At 42.5% G+C, this 19213-nt stretch overlaps 1 protein-coding gene across 4 annotated transcripts in view; it reads right to left on the bottom strand.

Moving 5' to 3' along the window:
• The window catches only part of NEMF (nuclear export mediator factor), a 53701-nt gene that overhangs the window by 29448 nt on the left and 5040 nt on the right, over window positions 1-19213 (bottom strand). For all 4 annotated transcript variants that reach the window (XR_016217341.1, XM_089309264.1, XM_089309265.1 and 1 more), the window contains exons 4-15: window positions 18666-18791; window positions 16638-16786; window positions 15181-15248; window positions 10867-10953; window positions 8158-8231; window positions 5992-6062; window positions 5837-5912; window positions 5397-5459; window positions 2430-2507; window positions 2140-2348; window positions 1783-1974; window positions 1026-1089 (exon numbers count right to left, since the gene is read on the bottom strand). Coding sequence is in view for 3 of the 4 variants with exons in the window: in XM_089309264.1 (XP_089165390.1) it covers window positions 1026-1089; window positions 1783-1974; window positions 2140-2348; window positions 2430-2507; window positions 5397-5459; window positions 5837-5912; window positions 5992-6062; window positions 8158-8231; window positions 10867-10953; window positions 15181-15248; window positions 16638-16786; window positions 18666-18791 (1257 nt within the window). In the remaining variant the exon portion in view is untranslated. The remainder of the gene's footprint in view (window positions 1-1025; window positions 1090-1782; window positions 1975-2139; window positions 2349-2429; window positions 2508-5396; window positions 5460-5836; window positions 5913-5991; window positions 6063-8157; window positions 8232-10866; window positions 10954-15180; window positions 15249-16637; window positions 16787-18665; window positions 18792-19213) is intronic.

Here is a 19213-nt window from a genome sequence, read left to right as displayed (position 1 = left end):
TTTATATTTTTTATCATAAATACTAAAATAATTTAAGTAAAAGATTTGATGTATGCAAATATTTTCTCAAAGTCCATAAATTAAGAAATGCATTGTGCATTAGCCAGATACTGACTGTCTATCATGTACCAGGTTCTACACTAGAAGCTGTGGATACAACAGTGAATTCCACCAGGGATTTTTAAAGAAAAACAGAAAGATACATATTATTTTTAATTAAGAGTGGTCAAGAAAGGCTTCTCTAATGGTCTTTTTAAGTAAATACATGAATGAAAAGGAGTGAATTCTGAGGGAAGAGATGAAAATCTGAAGCAAAAGTATTCCATGTAAAAAAAAAACAGCAAGGTGCAAAAGCCCCGAGAGCCCAGCACAAATCACTGTTTTAAGGACAATCAGATTGTGGTGGAGGAGCCAGCGCTGTGGCACAGCGAGTTAAAGCCCCAGCCTGCAGCACTGGCATCCCATATGGCATAGCAGGCAGGTATGAATCCCGGCTGCTCCAGTTCTGATCCAGTTCCCTGCTAATACACCCGGGGAAAGCCCCTGAACCCACATGGGAGACTGAGATGAAGTTCCTGGCTCCTGGTTTCAGCCTGGCCCTGCCCCGCCCATTGCAACCATTTGGGGAGTGAACTAGTTTGATGGACCATCTCTCTCTCTCTGCCTCTTCCTCTCCTTCTCTAACTCCAACTTACAAATAAATAACTTTTTTTTTTAAATGGCTACTGTTACAGTCCATGTGAACACAGATGACAGAGGCCCAACCAGTGGAATGCTCAGAACTAGCCAGATTCTGGTTTACCTTAAAGGATTAGACTGGATCTAATTTATGAGAGTTTGCAGGTTTGCAACATTTTCAGCTTGAGCAGACAAAAAAGAAGATGCTACATACTGAGACGGGAAAGACAGGGGGAGGAACAGGTTTGTGAAAAAGAAATACATTAAATTTGAAAAACCTCATCTAAACTGAAATAATAGCCCATTATATTAAAGCAGTCAGTATTTATTCTAATAAACATTAGTACCTTCTCAGCAGCTTCAACAGTCTTTTGTGTTTTCTTAGCAGCGTATCTTTTGTGATCATAATACCTAAAAAAAAATTTTATTAAATTTCAAGTAAAATCTTTACTCATTGCTTTTTCCATTTATTTCTGATTTTACAGACCTTCACATCATGTAAGTTTCATAATAGACAAAATGAAATTTAAGGGGCACGGTGAATTAAGCATCGGCTTCCCATTTGGGTGCTAGTTTCAGTCCCAGCTGCTCTACTTTGATTCAGCTCCCTGCCACTGTGCCTGGGGAAAGCAGCAGCAGATGGCCCAAGTGCTTAGGCCCCTGCATCCACATGAGAGATCCAGATGAAACTTCTGGTTCCTGGCTTCGGCTTGCCCCAACTGCGACTGATGCAGCCTTTTGGGGAGTGAACCAGCAGGTGGAAGATCTGTCTGTCTCCCCTCCCCCTCAACCCCAGCTTGCTCCCTGTCTTCCAAATAAAACAACTTTTTTGGGAAAAACTTAAATCTAAAAAGTATTTTCATCCAAAAGAAGTATATTTGAAGGGGTCTTCAAAAAGTTCATGAAAAATGCTTATTATATAAAAAAACCTATTTTTAGTTAAAGATTTTCTTGCACCAAAATAAACTGATCCTTTAATTTCATTTTCCCACAAATGTTTTGATGTACTCTCACCCAGGTAAAATAACTATTTTTCATAATATCCTTATAATAAATAGATTTACAACAGATACCACTTTGCCTGAAATGTGTACACTGACTTACTTCTTGGCATTGGCATATGCTGACAAGCTAAGATCCACATCAACGAGTAATGGCTTGTTTTTCTGAGGCTTCTGCAGTTGCTTATTCTTCTGCTTTTTCTTTTTTCCTTTTAGTGGTTCATTTTCATTTTTCTCAACAGTGACATCACCATCAACGTCGTCATCTTCCTCCTCTGATAATAAGTATGGATTTCTATTAAAAATATTCAATAGTATTTCACTAATGTCAATGACATCACTTTAATTTTCAGTTATTTTCTCAATGAAATTGCAAAAGGTTTACAGTAAAGTTTGCATCTAATTTTTCTCTATTTTTGAGCTTATATTTCCAAATATAAAGAAAAGAATTTGAACTTACCTTAGCAGCATTGTAACATGATTTGTGTGTAGTTTTAATTCTTTGATTGCACTTGCAACAGGGTCTCCTTGAGCTTGCGCTTCTTTCACAATTAACCCAATCTCCGTCCAGTCTATCTGGTTGGCTAAAGCACTTCGAACCACCTGAATAGCTCTGTCAACTATTTGCAGGTTCATTTCTATGAGCTCTCCTTTCAGTTTGTCTATTTCCTTAAGAAACAAATGAACCATATTTACTATAATGCCAGTTACCATTTTTGAAAAAGCATCTGAAAAATTTAAATGTAATACCTGAGCCTGCTGAAGAGCTTCTAATCTGTTTTCATGATCTTTTCGGACATTATCTAATTTCTTCAATGCTTGTTTTTCCTTTTTGACGAAAAACATTTTTAGAAAGTTAGATTTCTTCCTTTTTTTTTTTTTTTTTGCCAGGCAGAGTTAGTGAGAGAGAGAGACAGAGACAGACTTATAGACAGTGAGAGAGAAAGAAAGAGAGAAAGGTCTTCCTTCTGTTGGTTCACCCCCCAAATGGCCACTATGGCCGGCTTGAAGCCAGGAGCCAGGTGCTTCCTCCTGGTCTCCCACGTGGGTACAGGGGCCCAAGCACTTGGGCCATCCTCCACTGCCTTCCCAGGCCACAGCAGAGAGCTGGACTGGAAGAGGAGCAACCGGGACAGGATCTGGCACCCCAACCGGGACTAGAACCCGGTGTACTGGTGCCACAAGCAGAGGATTAGCCTAGTGAGCTGCGGCACCGGCCACACTTCCTCTATCTTGTGGCACCTTCTCTGTCTTCTCTCGAAACTCACCATTTGACCCCCTCCTTATCTGCACTCCATGTTGTTATGAAGCTAGCTGAAGTTCTCATAGTCCAAAGTGTTTCATTCAAAATTACCTCTCCTATCCACCTCCCTTCCATTCCCTGTATAGGAAGGTATTTTTCATTTCAGATTACGCTGTATGTAAGGTATGTCTCTACTGTGCTTGGCATTATTGAACTAGAAGAATTTAAGACATTTTTTCTTAAGGCCTAAAAGTAAACTTTGGGGGACTGAATTTTTAAACAGCACCAATTATAAAACAGCTTTGTATTTTATTACTGCTTTTATGTTACCCAGCATTATTTCCATTACTTTACAGAACACTGTTTTCCTTACATTAACAATACACAGACTCATAGTAGTTACTTAACCTTCTATCATCTAATTTACATTTCAAGATTATAAGTTTGAGAACAAATTTCTTAACACAAGAAATAGAATCACCACTTAATGAGTATTTGAATGCTGGACAAAATATTAAAAAGATTTAAATTATAAGAATGATGACTGGGGACCAGCACTATAGTGCAGCGGGTTAACACCCTGGCCTGAAGCGCTGGCATCCCATATGGGCGCCGGTTCATGTTCCAGCTGCTCCACTTCCGATACAGCTTTCTGCTATGGCCTGGGAAAGCAGCAGAAGATGGCCCAAGTCTTTGGGCCCCTGCACCCACATGGGAGACCCGGAGTAAGCTCCTGGCTTCAGACTGGCACAGCTCCAGCTGTTGCAGCCAATTGGGGAGTGAACCAGTGGATGGAAGACCTCTCTCTCTCTCTCCCTCTCTCCCCCTCTCTCCCTCCCTCCATCCCTCCCTCTCTCTCTCTCTCTCTCTATTCTTCTATGTAACTCTCAAATAAATAAATCTTTAAAAAAAAAAAAAAAAGAATGATGACTATTAAAAGAATCCACGGGGCTGGTGCTGTGGCAAAGCAGGTAAGGCCACTGCCTGCAGTGCTGGCATCCCATATGGGCGCCAGTTCATGACCCAGCTGCTCCACTTCTAATCCAGCTATCTGCTATTGCTTGGGAAAGCAGCAGAACATGGCCTAAGTCCTTGGGCCCCTGTAACCGCATGGGAGACCCAGAAGCAGCTCCTGGCTCCTGACTTTGGATTAGCCCAGCTCCCACCACTGCGGCCATTTAGGAAATGAACCAGTGGATAGAAGACTTCTCTCTTTCCCTCTCTGTAACTCTGACTTTCAAAAAAATAAATCTTTAGAAAACAAAAAACTACAATGATTACCAAAATAAATCAGCACATAAAAAACTTGGGAGTTCAGGGTTGATGCTAGATGTCTGTTCACCAGCCAAAAAGCAGCTGTGATGTGGTATTTCTATTAAGTAATTCATTTAACCCACCTGCTCTGAAGTTGTACTGTTCAAACTTATTTGAAATTGTGCTATTACTAATTTCTTTAAAAAAAAAAAAAAGATTTATTTATTCGAAAGTCAGAGTTACAGAGAGGCGAGGCAGAGAGAGAGAGAAAGGTCTTCCATCCGATGGTTCACTCCCCAACTGGCCGCAATGACCGGAGCTGCACCGATACAAAGCCAGGAGCTTCTTCCACGTCTCCCACGCGGGTGCAGGGACCCAAGGACTTGGGCCATCTGCTATTCTTTTCCCAGGCCATAGCAGAGAGCTGGATGGGAAGTGGAGCAGCCGGGTCTCGAACCCTCACCCATATGGGATGCCAGTGGTTCAGGCCAGGACGTTAACCCACTGAGCCACAGTGCTGGCCCCAGCTATTACTAATTTCTTTAAACTGAGGGTTAGAGAATCACATATTTTGAAATCTTTGTATACATATCACATAATGTGAAATTTTTGCACACACATTTAAAGATTTATTAGCATTTTTTGAGAATCAAATCCCCTTCAAATCAACAATGACTACTTCTAATCTGTGAAACTTCTACAGCAGATGCTCTGAAAACATGGTCAAATGCGCTTAAAAGTACCTCCTTGTGTGGTCACGCAACATGGAAACCATATTAAAGATCTAGTTTTAAGGTTCATTTTTTAAAATAGAGTTTACTGATAAGCAAACAAATTTATTTGCACAGAAAAAACTTCTCCTTTTCTGGCCTATTTAAAATCTCCTGAAAACTGCATTCGTTCAACAAAAAAGTTTGAGAAGCTTTGGGTTGTTTTAATAAATCAAGTCATAGTAGGGTTTAAATACAGGCCTCCTCTTTTTACCATATTTCCCTTTTTAGAGAGGATCTGATAAACTGATTGAATAACGTGAGGGTTTTTTTACTTTTAAATGATGAGAACTCCCTCAGCACTTACCATAAACCAAAAAATCAGAGTTCCCACAGTACTTCCCATACTACCTGTATAAGGCTGCCCACTCCTACCCTAAAGCAGCTTCCACCCATCAAATCATTTGAAGCCCAGACAGTTTAACAGAAGTGTTTGTAATAATGCCATACCTGTTGTAACGCTTTTAAATCAATTTTCTGACCTTCTATCTTGGAATAAAATTCATCCACGGCCTTATTTTAAAAAAACAAGAAACAGAAACAACTGGCTGAAAATCAAAAACATGGCCCCCACTTCCACATTCCCAGAATTTGAGTCTATTTTATTTCAAAACACCCAAAGAACTTGAACAGACTTCCAAAAAATGTATTATATAAATAACCAGTATCAAGAATCACATTTGGTTCCAATCTTTGGTTCTGCATCTTGAAACAGTGGGAACAACTGTTTCAAACAAGTGCACCTGTGACTGCTCTGATCTCTAATGCTCAGATTCACAGCAATTATAATGCAAGTTTAATGCAAGTTTACTTTCAATTTCTCAAAGCAAGTTGTTATTAACAATTCATCACTGCTAACAAACTAGTCAGAACAGAATTGGAAAACCCACCTTGTCAAATGATTCAAATTCTATATACGGACATTGTGAATGTTGAGAAAACAAGAAAGGATGAAATTCTTCATACCTGTAAAACATGTTTATTATATCACATTCAAGAACATGAACAAACTTCCAAAACGAATTGATCCAAGTGACATGCTTACGTGAGTATGTCTTCACTTGGTTTATCCACTTCCAGGCTTGGTTTTATTTCTCTTTTCTGGATGATATATCCCTACAAAAATCCAGCATTAAAATCATTTCTGTTCATAATTACCAAACAATTCTCTTCATAACTGACAATTTTATTAACATTTTTTCAAGATTTACTTACTTAAAAGGCAGAGTTAGAGAGGAGGAGAGACAGAGAAAGAGAGAGATACTGTCCACCTACTGGTTCACTCCCCAAATGACTACAATGGCTGGGCCAGGGCCATGCCAAAGCCAAGAGCCAGGAGCTCCATCTGAGTCTCTGATGTGGGTGCAGGGGCCTAAGCACCTGGGCCATGTTCTGTTGCTTTTCACAAGCACATTATCAGGGAACTAGGTCAGAAGTGGAGCAGCCAGGACTTGAACAGATGCCCAAGTGAGATGATGGCACTGCAGCAGTAGCTGAACCCGCTATGCTACAATGCTGGCCCCTTATTAACATTTTTGTTAGTAAAGTTATTCTTTGAATAAAGAAGAAAAAACTCTCATAAAGGATGAGATAATTCAAAAAATGTTTAACTATTAATGGGGTAAGTCCCAAAGTTTACACAAGTGCTGGCAAATTAAAACCTGCTTCTCAAGAGCCAGTGGTGTGGGTTAAGCTGCCCCTGACACTGGCATCTCATATGACTGCTGGTTCAAGTCCTGGATGCTCTGCTTGGAATCCATCGACCTGGGAGAAAAGCAAAGGCTGGATCAAGTACCTGGGCCCCTGCTACCCATGTAGCAGACTCAGATGGGAGTTCGAGGCTCTTGGTTTCAGCCTGGCCCAACCTTGGCTACTGTGGCTATTTGGGAGTGAATTAATGGATGGAAGATCCCCCCCCCACCCCTTTATCAAATAAATTCTTAAAAATTTTTTGAATTAAAAAAATGCTTCTCTAAAATCAACTCAAGAAGAAACATTTCCAAATTCTTTAACTTTTACGGAATGCCACTGCTAACCTGAAATAGTACTTCTAGAAAAGATAAGAAACAAAGGCTAGTATTGTACTATAGAGGGTTAAGCTGCACCCTGCAGTGTAGGTATCCCATTTGGGCGCTGGTTCCAGTCCCGGCTGCTCCACTTCCTTTTTATTTTTTTAAGATTTATTTATTTATTTGAAAACAGTTACAGTGACAAAGAAGGAGAAACAGAGAGAAAGAGATCTTCCATCAGTTGGTTCACTCTCCAAATCACCACAAAGACCAGGGCTGGGCCAGGCTGAACCAGGAGCCTGTAGCTTCACTGAGGTCTCGCATGTGGGTGCAGGGGGGCCAAGTACTTGGGCCATCCTCTGCTGCTCCCAGGCACATCAGCAGGGGATTGGATTGGAAGTGGAACAGTGAGGAATCGAACCAGCCACCAAATGGGATGCCAGTGCTGCAGGCTATGGCTTTATCCACTGCACCACAGAGCAGGGCCCCATACTCCACTTCTGATCCAGCTCCCTGTTGATGTGCCTGGGAAAGGCGTGGAGGACAGCTCAAGTGCTTGGGTCCCTGCACCCACATGGGAGACCTGGAAAAAAACTCCTGGTTCCTGGATTTGGCCTTGTCCAGCCCTTGCTGTTGCAGCCATTTGGGGAGTAAACCAGTGGGTGAAGATTTATTTCTCTGTAACTCTGCCTTTCAAATAAATAAAATCTTAAAAAAAAAAAAAAAAAAAAAGGACGGAACAAGGAAACAGGCATTTAGCTTAGCAGTTAAGATGCCTGTACCCCACATCAGAGTGCCTGGGTTTGATTCCCAGCTTCAATTACTGACTCCAGCTTCCCACCAGTACAGACTTTGGGAGGCAGCAGTGATGGCTCAAGTAATTGGGTTCCTGCTACCCATGTTAGAGACGCAAGTTGAGTTCCTGATCCTGGTCCCAGCCCCCGCCCAGCCGTGGCTATTTCAGGCATTCAGAGAGTGAACCAATGGATGGGAGCTCTGTCTTTTTGACAAATTTTTTTAAATTTTAAAAAGGAACAGAACAAAAATTCAATCAGCAATATTTTAAAAAGTTAACTTTGAATAAGCACATTACAGATATAAACCTTCCAAATTAGGACAGTAAAGTTTACATTTGTTATTCCTTTAATGAACATTTGATTTCTAGAAAAGTTAAATAAAAAAAGAAGTAAGTATGGTGCTACCTTTCCCCTGAAGTTGGATGTTGTTTTCATATAATCTTCTGCCTTTTGGAGACAAGTAAGTACTTTTTCAATATCTAACAAAGAAACAAAAAGGAAAAAAGAAATGTCAAAATGTCACTTAACTATGTAGAAAAGCAGAAAAGTATTTATTAAATAACATAGTGTTCTAGAAAATCAGATAGTTATTTCATGTCTGTAATAAATAAGGTTATGCTCCAGCCTGCCTGTTATCTCAGGAGCGTATCCATCTTTCCCTTCATTGTCTGAAATGCACTTCGTTCACTAAATTCCCATGTATACTCAGGCCTGTTTCTGGATTCTTTTTTGGTTATTCCTTTTCTGAAAACTTACTATTTTAGTTACTATAGCTTTCTAACATATTGTAATCTGAAAAAAGGGTATACATATAGAAATAAATCATTGCTATTTCCTGGTTTTCCTGAATATTTCACACGCTTGTTCCAGATGAGTATCAAATTCATTCTTTATCATGGAGACTTCAAAAAAGTTTGTGGAGAGAGGCCAGCACAGTGGCATAGTAGGTAGGGATCCCATACGGGCACTGGTTCGAGTGCTGGCTGCTCCACTTCCAGTGCGGCTCCCTGCTGATGCACCTGGGAAGGCACTGGAGGGTGTCCCAGGTGTTTGGGTCCCTGCACCCATGTGGAAGACCTGGAGAAAGCTCCTGGCTCCTGGCTTCGGAACGGCCTTGCTCTGGCCTTTGTGGCCATTTGTGGGATAAACCAGCAGATGGAGGACCTCTGTTTAGATGCCTGTATCTGAGGGTTTTGCCTCTCTTGGAGCCCCTGTCCTGGCTACTCCACCAGGTCTATGACTTAAACAAATCTTGCTTTTCTCTCTTCTGCCTTAGAAAAAAGATTCCTGTATCCTACATCAGAGTACCTGAGTTTGATTCCAGCTCTAGCTCCTGACTTGGCTTCCTGCTAATGAAGACCCTTTAAAGCAGAGGATATGGCTTAAGTTACCTGGTCCCTGCCACTCACATGAGAGACCTGTACTGAGTTCCTGGTTCCTGGTTTCAGCCCCAGCACAGCCTCAGCTGTTGCAGACCTTTGGAGAGTAAATCAGCAGATGGAGCTTGCTCACACGCATGCACACTTTCTTTCTCTGTCTTTATCTGTGTCCATCTCTCAAATCACTAAAACCAGTTTCTAAAGTTCATGGAAAACATAGGTGTATCATGAAAAAACTGTATGGATTTCAAAAACTTTCTGCACCAAAATAAACTCTAATTTCATTTTCCATGAGCTTTTAGAAGCAATCTTGTAACAAGAATGTTTCTTCACAAGAATGTTGTCATTTTCATTAGGACTGCACTGAATTAGTACTCATATTTATCAGAAGCTAAAACCTTTACTGAAATATCCTATTTGCAATTTTAAACACATGCACAAAATTTATGTCATGAGTTATCCCTAAACCTTCAGAAATTAATATGTAACATCCAAATATAAACATCAAGAATAATTTTTTAACTATACAAGAGAATCTGCAAGTCAAAGTATGTCAAAGACAAAATCTTCCATTTTCCTTTTATTTCCCCTACTTTTTTTTATTGCCCTTATGTGGCAATAAGTTTAGGTTCCTTAAGTAGCTATAACAACCTAACTCATTAGTTGGCCATATCACAGTACTACAGAAACCATAATGCATGTCCAGTGCTATTTGTTGATGCACCCCAGGTTCTGAGTCAGAGAGTTAATAACAACTCTGTTGGGGCTGGTGCTGTAGCAAAGCAAAATAGGCAGCTGCCTGCAATGCTGGCATCCTTTATAGGCACTGGTTTGAGTCCTAGCTGCTCCACTTCTGATCTGGCTCCTTGCTAATGCACCTGGGAAAGCAGCAGAAGATGGCCCCAGTACACTCACATCAGACACCCGGAAAAAGCTCCAGGCCCCTGGCTTCAGATCAGCTCAACTCTGGCTATTTCTGCCATTTAGGGAGTGAACCAACAAATGGATGATCACTCTCAGTAACTCTGCCTTTCAAATAAAATAAATAAATCTTTAAAAATAATAATTCAACTCTTGGGTCTCCAAGTGTCCCAAGTTCAGTAACCACTCTTAAAAACCTGGGGGAAGAGGGGCTAGTGCTGTGGCACAGTGGGTTAACGCCCTGGCCTAAAGCGCTGGCATCCCATATGGGTGCCAGCTGTAGTCCTGGCTGCTCCTCTTCCAACCCAGCTCTCTGCTGTGGTCTGAGAGGGCAGTGGAAGATGGCCCAAGTCTTTGGGCCCCTGCACCTGCATGGGAGACCCAGAAGAAGCTCCTGGCTCCTGGCTTCGGATCGGTGCAGCTCCAGCCGTTGCGGCCAATTGGGGAGTGAACCATTGGATGGAAGACCTTTCTCTCTCTCTGCCTCTCCTCTCTCTGTGTAACTCTGACTTTCAAATAAATAAATAAATCTTAAAAAAAAAAAAAAAACTTGGGGGAAGGGAAAGGAAAATATTTTTAAAGTCAAAAGGTAACAATATAGATAAAGAGAATGAACTGAACTAGGGGTAAATCTTCATACCAGAGCATACTAGAGAAGGAAATCAAGAATAACCCATGCGTATAAGATAAGCATAGGTCAAATTTTTTGAATCTAGAACTACTTGATAACTTACTATTTTCTAAAAGTAATTTTCATAGTTGTTAAAAAAGGAAATAAATGAAACCAGACAACATTTGTATCATACAGACATACCTTTACTTTCAAGTTTTTCATCCACTTTGACATTGCCAGGAAAACCACTTTCCATCAGGCAGTGTTCAATGAGAGCAGGTCCATAGGCTTTAAGAGCAGAGAATATTTTTTAATATTTTCTTATAAAACCTGACATTTAAAACTTTGTATAGTACAAACATATCTTATATAAATGATCTCAAAAACAGTAACCAGTGAAAATAATAATAAATGTACTTATTTTGAGATGTTATAGAAAATGACAATTCAAGTGCTTATAGAAATCTGATACTTTAATAAACATATAGAATTCAATGCAAGTTACAGAAATGTAATGGAATTCAGCCACATACAAAAAGGATTTTAAATCATGACTAGGAAAAAAAATTTTTTTTTTTTTTGACAGGCAGAGTGGACAGTGAGAGAGAGAGAGACAAGAGAGAAAGGTCTTCCTTTTTTTGCTGTTGGTTCACCCTCCAATGGCCGCCGCGGCCGGCGCATCGCGCTGATCCGATGGCAGGAGCCAGGTACTTCTCCTGGTCTCCCATGGGGTGCAGGGCCCAAGGACTTGGGCCATCCTCCACTGCACTCCCTGGCCACAGCAGAGAGCTGGCCTGGAAGAGGGGCAACCGGGACAGAATCCGGCGCCCCGACCGGGACTAGAACCCAGTGTGCCGGCGCCGCAAGGTGGAGGATTAGCCTAGTGAGCCGCGGCACCGGCTGATGACCAGGAATTTATTGCTAAAATGTAAGGTTGGTTTAGCATCCAAAAACTGGTTAATATAATACACTATTCTAATAGAATAAAGGACAAAAACCACATATAATTTCAAAAGATATAGAAAAAGCATTTGACAAAATTCAACACACTTCCAAACAAGGACTCTCAAAAAACTAGGAACAGAAAGCAGCTTTGCCAACCTGATAAAGGGCATCTACGAACAAGTCTACAGCTAACATTTACTTAGTGGTGAAGGACTGAATACTTTCCTCCTAAAATCAGGAACAAGGCAGGAATATTCACTCTCACTACATCTATTCAACACTGTTCTAGTTACAGCTGATGCAATAAGGCAAAACTAATTACATACATTTTAATTCAAAAGGAAGAAGTAAAACATCCGTAATCAAACATGGTATGATTCTCTATGTTAAAAAAATTCAGGGCCGGTGCCATGGCTCACTAGGCTAATCCTCCGCCTGCGGTGCTGGCACCCTGGGTTCTAGTCCCGGTTGGGGTACCAGTTCTGTCCCGGTTGCCCCTCTACCACTCCAGCTCTCTGCTGTGGCCTGGGAGTGCAGTGGAGGATGGCCCAGGTCCTTGGGCCCTGCACCCACTTGGGAGACCAGGAGGAAGCACCTGGCTCCTGACTTCGGATTGGCGCAGCGTGCTGGCCGCAACGTGCCGGCCATGGCGGCCCCTTGGGGGGTGAACCAACGGAAAAAGGAAGACCTTTCTCTCTGTCGCTCTGTCTCTAACTCTACCTGTCCAAAAAAAAAAAAAAAAAAAAAAAAAAAAATTCGTAAGGAGGCTGGCGTTGTGGCATAGCAGTTTAAACCACTGCCTTCAGTACCAGCATTCCATACGGGCACTGATTTGACTCCCAGCTACTTCCAATCCAGCTGCCTGCTAATGTGCCTGGAAATGCAGCAGAGGATGGCCCAAGTGCTTGGGCCCCTGTACCCACATGGGAGATCCTGACTTCAGACCGGCACCGGCTGTTGTGGCCATTTGGGGAGTGAATCACTGGATGGAAGACTTCTCTCTCTGTTTCTTTCTCCCTATCTGTAACTGCCTTTCAAACATATAACATAAATCTTTTTAAAAAAAATTCATAAGGGCCGGCGCCGCGGCTCACTAGGCTAATCCTCCGCCTAGCGGCGCCGGCACACCGGGTTCTAGTCCCGGTTGGGGTGCCGGATTCTGTCCCGGTTGCCCCTCTTCCAGGCCAGCCCTCTGCTGTGGCCCGGGAGTGCAGTGGAGGATGGCCCAGGTGCTTGGGCCCTGCACCCCATGGGAGACCAGGAAAAGCACCTGGCTCCTGGCTCCTGCCATCGGATCAGCGCGGTGCGCCGGCCACATCGCGCTGGCCGCGGCGGCCATTGGAGGGTGAACCAACGGCAAAGGAAGACCTTTCTCTCTGTCTCTCTCTCTCACTGTCCACTCTGCCTGTCAAAAAAAAAAAAAAAAAAAAAAAAAAAAAAAAATTCATAAGGAACCCACACATTAAAAAACTATTAGAACAAAGGAGTTTATCATGTTGGAGAATGCAAATCAACACACAAAAAAATTAATTGTATTTCTATTCAAAGTGAAATTAAGAAAATTCTCATAACAGCATCAAAAAGAATACAACATTTGGGGACAAATCTAACAAAGGAAGCAGAAGATCTACATACTGGAAACTATAAAATATTACTGAGAAAAATTAAGTATGATCTAAATAAATTGATCTACAGATTCAACATTATCCTGATCAAAATTCAATCAGACCTTTTTTTCCAGCAGAAAGTAACAAGACAATCCTAAATTTTATAAGGCAATGCAAGAGATCTAGATTTACACTACCTGATTTCAAAATTGAAGAAATTTACCTGGGTGAAACTTCGGCTTACTCTAAACTTAAGTATATTTTATACATACTATTCTAACAACTAGGAAGTTCTAAGGACAATCTTTTAATGCATTTTAACTTTGTAAGAAAGGAAGAGCAAACTTCTAGTTCTCAGTAATCAATGGTATCTGCCTGCCACTATGTCTTTCCAGATCAATACAAGGCTAAGTAATAATCTTACAAATAAAAGCTTACTGGGATCGAATGAACCTAGTAGATGCTGCAATACTCTGAGACCCAACTTAAAAAAAAAGGGCTGGTGCTGTGGCCTGGGAAAGCAGTAGAAGATGAGCCAAGTGCTTGGGCCTCTGCACCCATGTGGGAGACCCAGAAAAAGCTCTAGGTTCCTGGTTTCGGATTGGCGCAGCTCCAGCCGTTGTGGCCATTTGGGGAGTGTACAAGCGGATGGACGATCTCTCCCTCTCTGCCTCTGTAACTCTACCTTTCAAATAAATCTTTATGAAAAAGAAAATAAAACTAGGCAAAGGGATTATTAAAATGAAGATTCACTTTGGCCGGCGCCACGGCTCACTAGGCTAATCCTCCGCCTTGTGGCGCCGGAACACCGGGTTCTAGTCCCGGTCGGGGCGCCGGATTCTGTCCCAGTTGCCCCTCTTCCAGGCCAGCTCTCTGCTGTGGCCAGGGAGTGCAGTGGAGGATGGCCCAAGTGCTTGGGCCCTGCACCCCATGGGAGACCAGGATAAGCACCTGGCTCTTGCCTTCGGATCAGCACGGTGCGCCGGCCGCGGCGGCCATTGGAGGGTGAACCAACGGCAAAGGAAGACCTTTCTGTCTCTCTCACTGTCCACTCTGCCTGTCAAAAAAAAAAGATTCACTTTGAAAACCACTGGGCTTTTTTTTTTTTTTTTTTTTTTTTAAGATTTTGTTTGTTTATTTGAGAGGTGGGGTTACAGAGAGAGAGATGGAGAGACAGAAAGGTCTTCTATACACTGGTTCGCTCCCCAAATGGCCATAATGGCTGGGGATGGGTTGATCCAAAGCCAAAAGCCAGGAGCTTCTGGGTCTCCCACATGAGTGCACTGGCCCAAGCTCTTGAGCCATCTTTTACTGCTTTCCCAGACCGTAACAGAGCTGGATCAAAAGTGGAGCAGTCGGGATACAAACTTGTGCCCATATGGGATGCCGCTGGCCCCAAAAACCAGTGACTTGTCAGAGAATACTCCATCAAGAATTGCATTACTAGGTAACACACTATGCATGGCTTTGTTTTGCTTTTTAAGATTCTATCTATTTGAGAGACAGAGTTACAAAGAGAGAGGTCTTCCATCTGCTGGTTCAAAGATGGAGCTGGGCCAAGCCAAAGCCAGGAGCCAGGAGCTTCTTCTGGGTCTCCCACACGGGTGCAGGAGCCCAAGCACTTGGACCATCTTCCATCGCTTCCCCAGGCCATAGCAGAGAGCTGGACTGGAAGAGGAGCAGCTGGGACACAAACATGCACCCACATGGGATGCTGGTACCACAGTTGTACATTTAGCCTGCTACACCACAGAACCAGCCCCTATGCACTGCTTTCAAATAGAATCACAGTTTAAACTTCTTGTGGTACAGTAACTCTATCCCTAAAAATAAACTCTTATTTACTCAAAGTATCATTTTAAACTCCTTGTTCTAATTTTCTGCCCAAAACTCGAGATTTAAATATACTCCTGAAAAACTAGTATCTTGCAAACATCTCATTCCTATATGTAGGTTTACTCACGAAGTAAGGGGTTAAGAACTCTCTTCAGTAGTTCACCCTTAGGTGCACTGCTTATTACTTCAGTCAGTCTGTGAAACAAAATTGACACACCTCTTAAAATTGTACTCAATAAACCTTACGACAATGTTCAACACACTTTCACCTGCATTAAATCACTTCATCTTTACAATACTCTGACATATAACAGGAATTAGTTCATCTTGTGGGTGAGAAAACAGGTGGCAAAAGTAATTTATCTGAGATTAGTACACAGACCCAGGTTTTCAAAGAAATTGGTATTTTTCAACTATGCCATACTGCTTGTTGTCATAGTGGCCACATTATGGAAAAAGTGATGTGAAAGAAACACTTTGGTAGAAAAGTTACACGTATGTGAATGTTCCAGCCATATCTGACACCCAAAAGGTGCTATGTATGACTCGTAAGGATGAGAACTTTTAAGGATGCTGTGGGTCAGTGTGGTGATGAGCAGGATTAACAACATCAGAGAACATGTTAAAAATCCAAATGCCAGGGCCCTACATTAGATCTATGAATTAGCCAAGAGAAGGAGGGAGGGTCCATGTTTTAACAGGTCCTCCAGGTGATTCTCATGCAAGGTAAACTTTGAAAACCACTGCGGTAGACTACCTGCAAAGCCTTTAGACAGAAGTGCACAGCCACAATCACCACCTTATCCTGTTTCCCTTTTTCTTAGGAAAAACAGAATTTCTATCTCCCTTTGCACTCTGCCCAATACATCCAACTGTCTAATATAGAACAGCTAAGTCTCCTCACTTTACCAAGAAATCACAAACATCTGACGGAATTCAAAAAGTTTAAAAAGACACATATAGCCAGCGCCGTGGCTCACTAGGCTAATCCTCCGTCTTGTGGCGCCAGCACACCGGGTTCTAGTCCTGGTCGGGGCGCCGGATTCTGTCCCGGTTGCCCCTCTTCCAGGCCAGCTCTCTGCTGTGGCCAGGGAGTGCAGTGGAGGATGGCCCAAGTGCTTGGGCCCTGCACCCCATGGGAGACCAGGAGAAGTACCTGGCTCCTGCCATCGGATTAGCGCAGTGTGCCGGCCGCAGCACACCGGCCGTGGCGGCCATTGGAAGGTGAACCAACGGCAAAGGAAGACCTTTCTCTCTCTCACTGTCCACTCTGCCTGTCAAAAACAAACAAACAAACAAAACCACATATATCTCCTACTCCCAAATAAGGCTTATCAGCCTACCTGCACATTTACGTAAATCAAGCAGTCTAAATTTGGTTATGTCATCCAAGTAAATAAAATCTGACAGTTCTTTCATATCCTTACACATCCCAGACCGTAACAGAGCTGGATCAAAAGTGGAGCAGTCAGGATACAAACTTGTGCCCATATGGGATGCCGCTGGCCCCAAAAACCAGTGACTTGTCAGAGAATATATACCTTTTAATACCTTTTAATACAACAAATTTATAAAAAAAATTACCTTTCCAAACTAAGTAAAGGCTCGGCAGCTCTCGCATGATCAAGTGGATAGCGCTCACGAACGGCAAACTTAACATCATCTGCTTCATCAGTTCTAAACCTTAGGATATTTAAAATTAGGTATTCATAATCCGTAAGAATAATGTTCCCCTGCAAGAGAGAATAAAATACAATTTAGTGCTTTCCCAAGTCATTCTTGAAACTTCTAAAAATTGAGAAAGAAAACGCAGTTCCCTAACAACCTAATTAAGGTTACAGACTGAAGGTGCAGAACCACACCACCAGTGTCCCACCACTGCTCCTTGCACTTGCTGAGCACACTCTGTCTGTAACTCCACCTCTCAAGCAAATAACTAAAATCTTTTAAAAAAAATCTTAAAACAATTTATAAATTCTATTTTTTTAAATATTTATTTTACGTATTTGAAAGAGTTACAGAGAGGCAGAGACAGAGAGAAAGAGAGGTCGTCCATCTGCTGGCTCACTCCCCAGATGGCGGCAAGGCCAGAACTGTGCTGATCTGAAGCCAGGAGCCAGGAGCTTCTTCCAGGTCTCCCACACGGGTGCAGGGGCCCAAGGACTTGGGCCATCTTATACTGCTTTCCCAGGCCACAGCAGAGAGCTGGATCAGAAGTGGAGCAGCCAGGACTTGAACTGGCACCCATGGGATGCTGGCGCTTCAGGCCAGGGCTTTAATTCGCTGCGCCACAGCGCCAGCCCCATAAATCCTATTTTCTTAACATGAATCTGAGTGGCAATAAGCCTCTTTCGCCAACCAACACTAGACTAGATATGCCATAAATTACACATAAAGGCTAGAAGATCAAACCCTGGTATTTAGAGAAGAGCAATCTTCAAAAAGCATTAACCAACCTGCCTCTCACAGACATCACAAAAGAGCAACGGGTTAAGCTATTACTGGGAGTAAGTACTTGAAAATTCCAGGATCCGGGCCAGCGCCACGGCTCAATAGGTTAATCCTCCACCTGTGGCCCCAGCACACCAGGTTCTAGTCCTGGTCGGGGCACCTGGTTCTGTCCCGGCTGCTCCTCTTCCAGTCCAGCTCTCTGCTGTGGTCCGGGAGTGCAGTGGAGGATGGCCCAAGTGCTTGGGCCCTGCACCCCATGGGAGACCAGGAGAAGCACCTGGCTCCTGGCTTCGGATCAGCGTAATGCGCCAGCCGCAGCAGCCATTGGCGGTGACCCAACGGAAAAGGAAGACCTTTCTCTCTGTCTGTCTCTAACTCTGCCTGTCAAAAAAAAAAAAAAAGAAAAAGAAAAAGAAAAAGAAAATTCTAGCATCCTTACTGTCTGCTCCTAACTCATTCACTGGACCTCTGGGTATGCATGACTAGTGCTCAGAGCCTTCAAATGGAAAGGCGCTTAATGCGGTGGAGTATCCTGGAATGTAAAAATTACGCGAATGCAGAAACACTAGTGAAGTCTGAATAAAGCCTGTAATTCAATGAATAACAATGTCCCAATGCTAATTTCTAAGTTTTAACAAATGTACCATGTTTATGCAAGATGTCCTCTTTAAGAGAAACTAGGTGAAGGGTACAAAGCAACTTCTGTATTAAGTCTGTAATTTTCCTATACTTTTAAATAAAAAGGTTTGGATTTCTTAGATTTTTTTTACATTTTATTTACTTAATTATTTAAGAGATAGAGCTACAGAGAGAAAAACTTTCCATCTGTTGGTTCACTCCCCAAATGGCCACAATGATGAGAACTGGGTCAATACAAAGCCAGGAGCCAGGAGCTTCTTCCAGATCTCTCACATGGGTGCAGGGGCCCAAGCACTTGGGACATCTTCCCCTGCTTTCCCAGGTCATAGGCAGACAGTTAGATCAGAAGAGGACCAGCCGGGACATGAACCGGTGCCCATATGGGATGCTGGCACCACAGGCAGAAGTTTAGCATACTATGCCACAGTGCCAGCCCCCACTATCCACTTTTTTTTTAAGAGTAATACATGAACAATTAATACAATGAGTTCTCCTTCATCCCACACTCCCAATTTTACTTACCCTATCATAAAGCTCAATGATTAAATGATAAGCAGCTTCATCACTTCCAAACTGAAAATCTACAATTCTATCCACACCAAGTTGTCTTGCACTCACTAATCTCCGACTCTTCAAATGCTTTCGGCACTAGGAAGAAACAGAAGAAAAATGAATTTATGTAGTGAAAGTGAATTCCTAACCACTTGGTATTCATTTATAAATATATTTTCATTACCATCAGTAGTAATATTCAAAAGCCTATACTATAATCATAAGATAAAGGGTTACACATGATAATCAGGGAAACTTTTTTTTTTTTTTTGAAGATTTATTTATTTAAAAGTCAGAGAGAAAGGAGAGGAAAAGAGAGAGAGAGGCCTTCCATCCATTGGTTCACTGCCCAAATGGCCACAATGGCCGGAGCTGCACCCATCCGAAGCCAAGAGCCAAGAGCTTCCTCCAGACCTCCCACAAAGGTCCAGGGGCTCAGGACTTGGGCCATCTTCTACTGCTTTCCCAGGCCATAGCAGAGAGCTGGAAGGAAAGTGGAGCAGCCGGGACTGGAACTG

This window comes from Oryctolagus cuniculus, chromosome 12 (genome assembly GCF_051225735.1).
Source record: "Oryctolagus cuniculus isolate XC-2025 breed Fujian yellow rabbit chromosome 12, ASM5122573v1, whole genome shotgun sequence".
In the NCBI taxonomy this organism is placed as follows: Eukaryota; Metazoa; Chordata; class Mammalia; order Lagomorpha; family Leporidae; genus Oryctolagus; species Oryctolagus cuniculus.
Note: the sequence above shows the minus strand (reverse complement) of the source record. Positions and strands in the feature narration are given on the sequence as shown.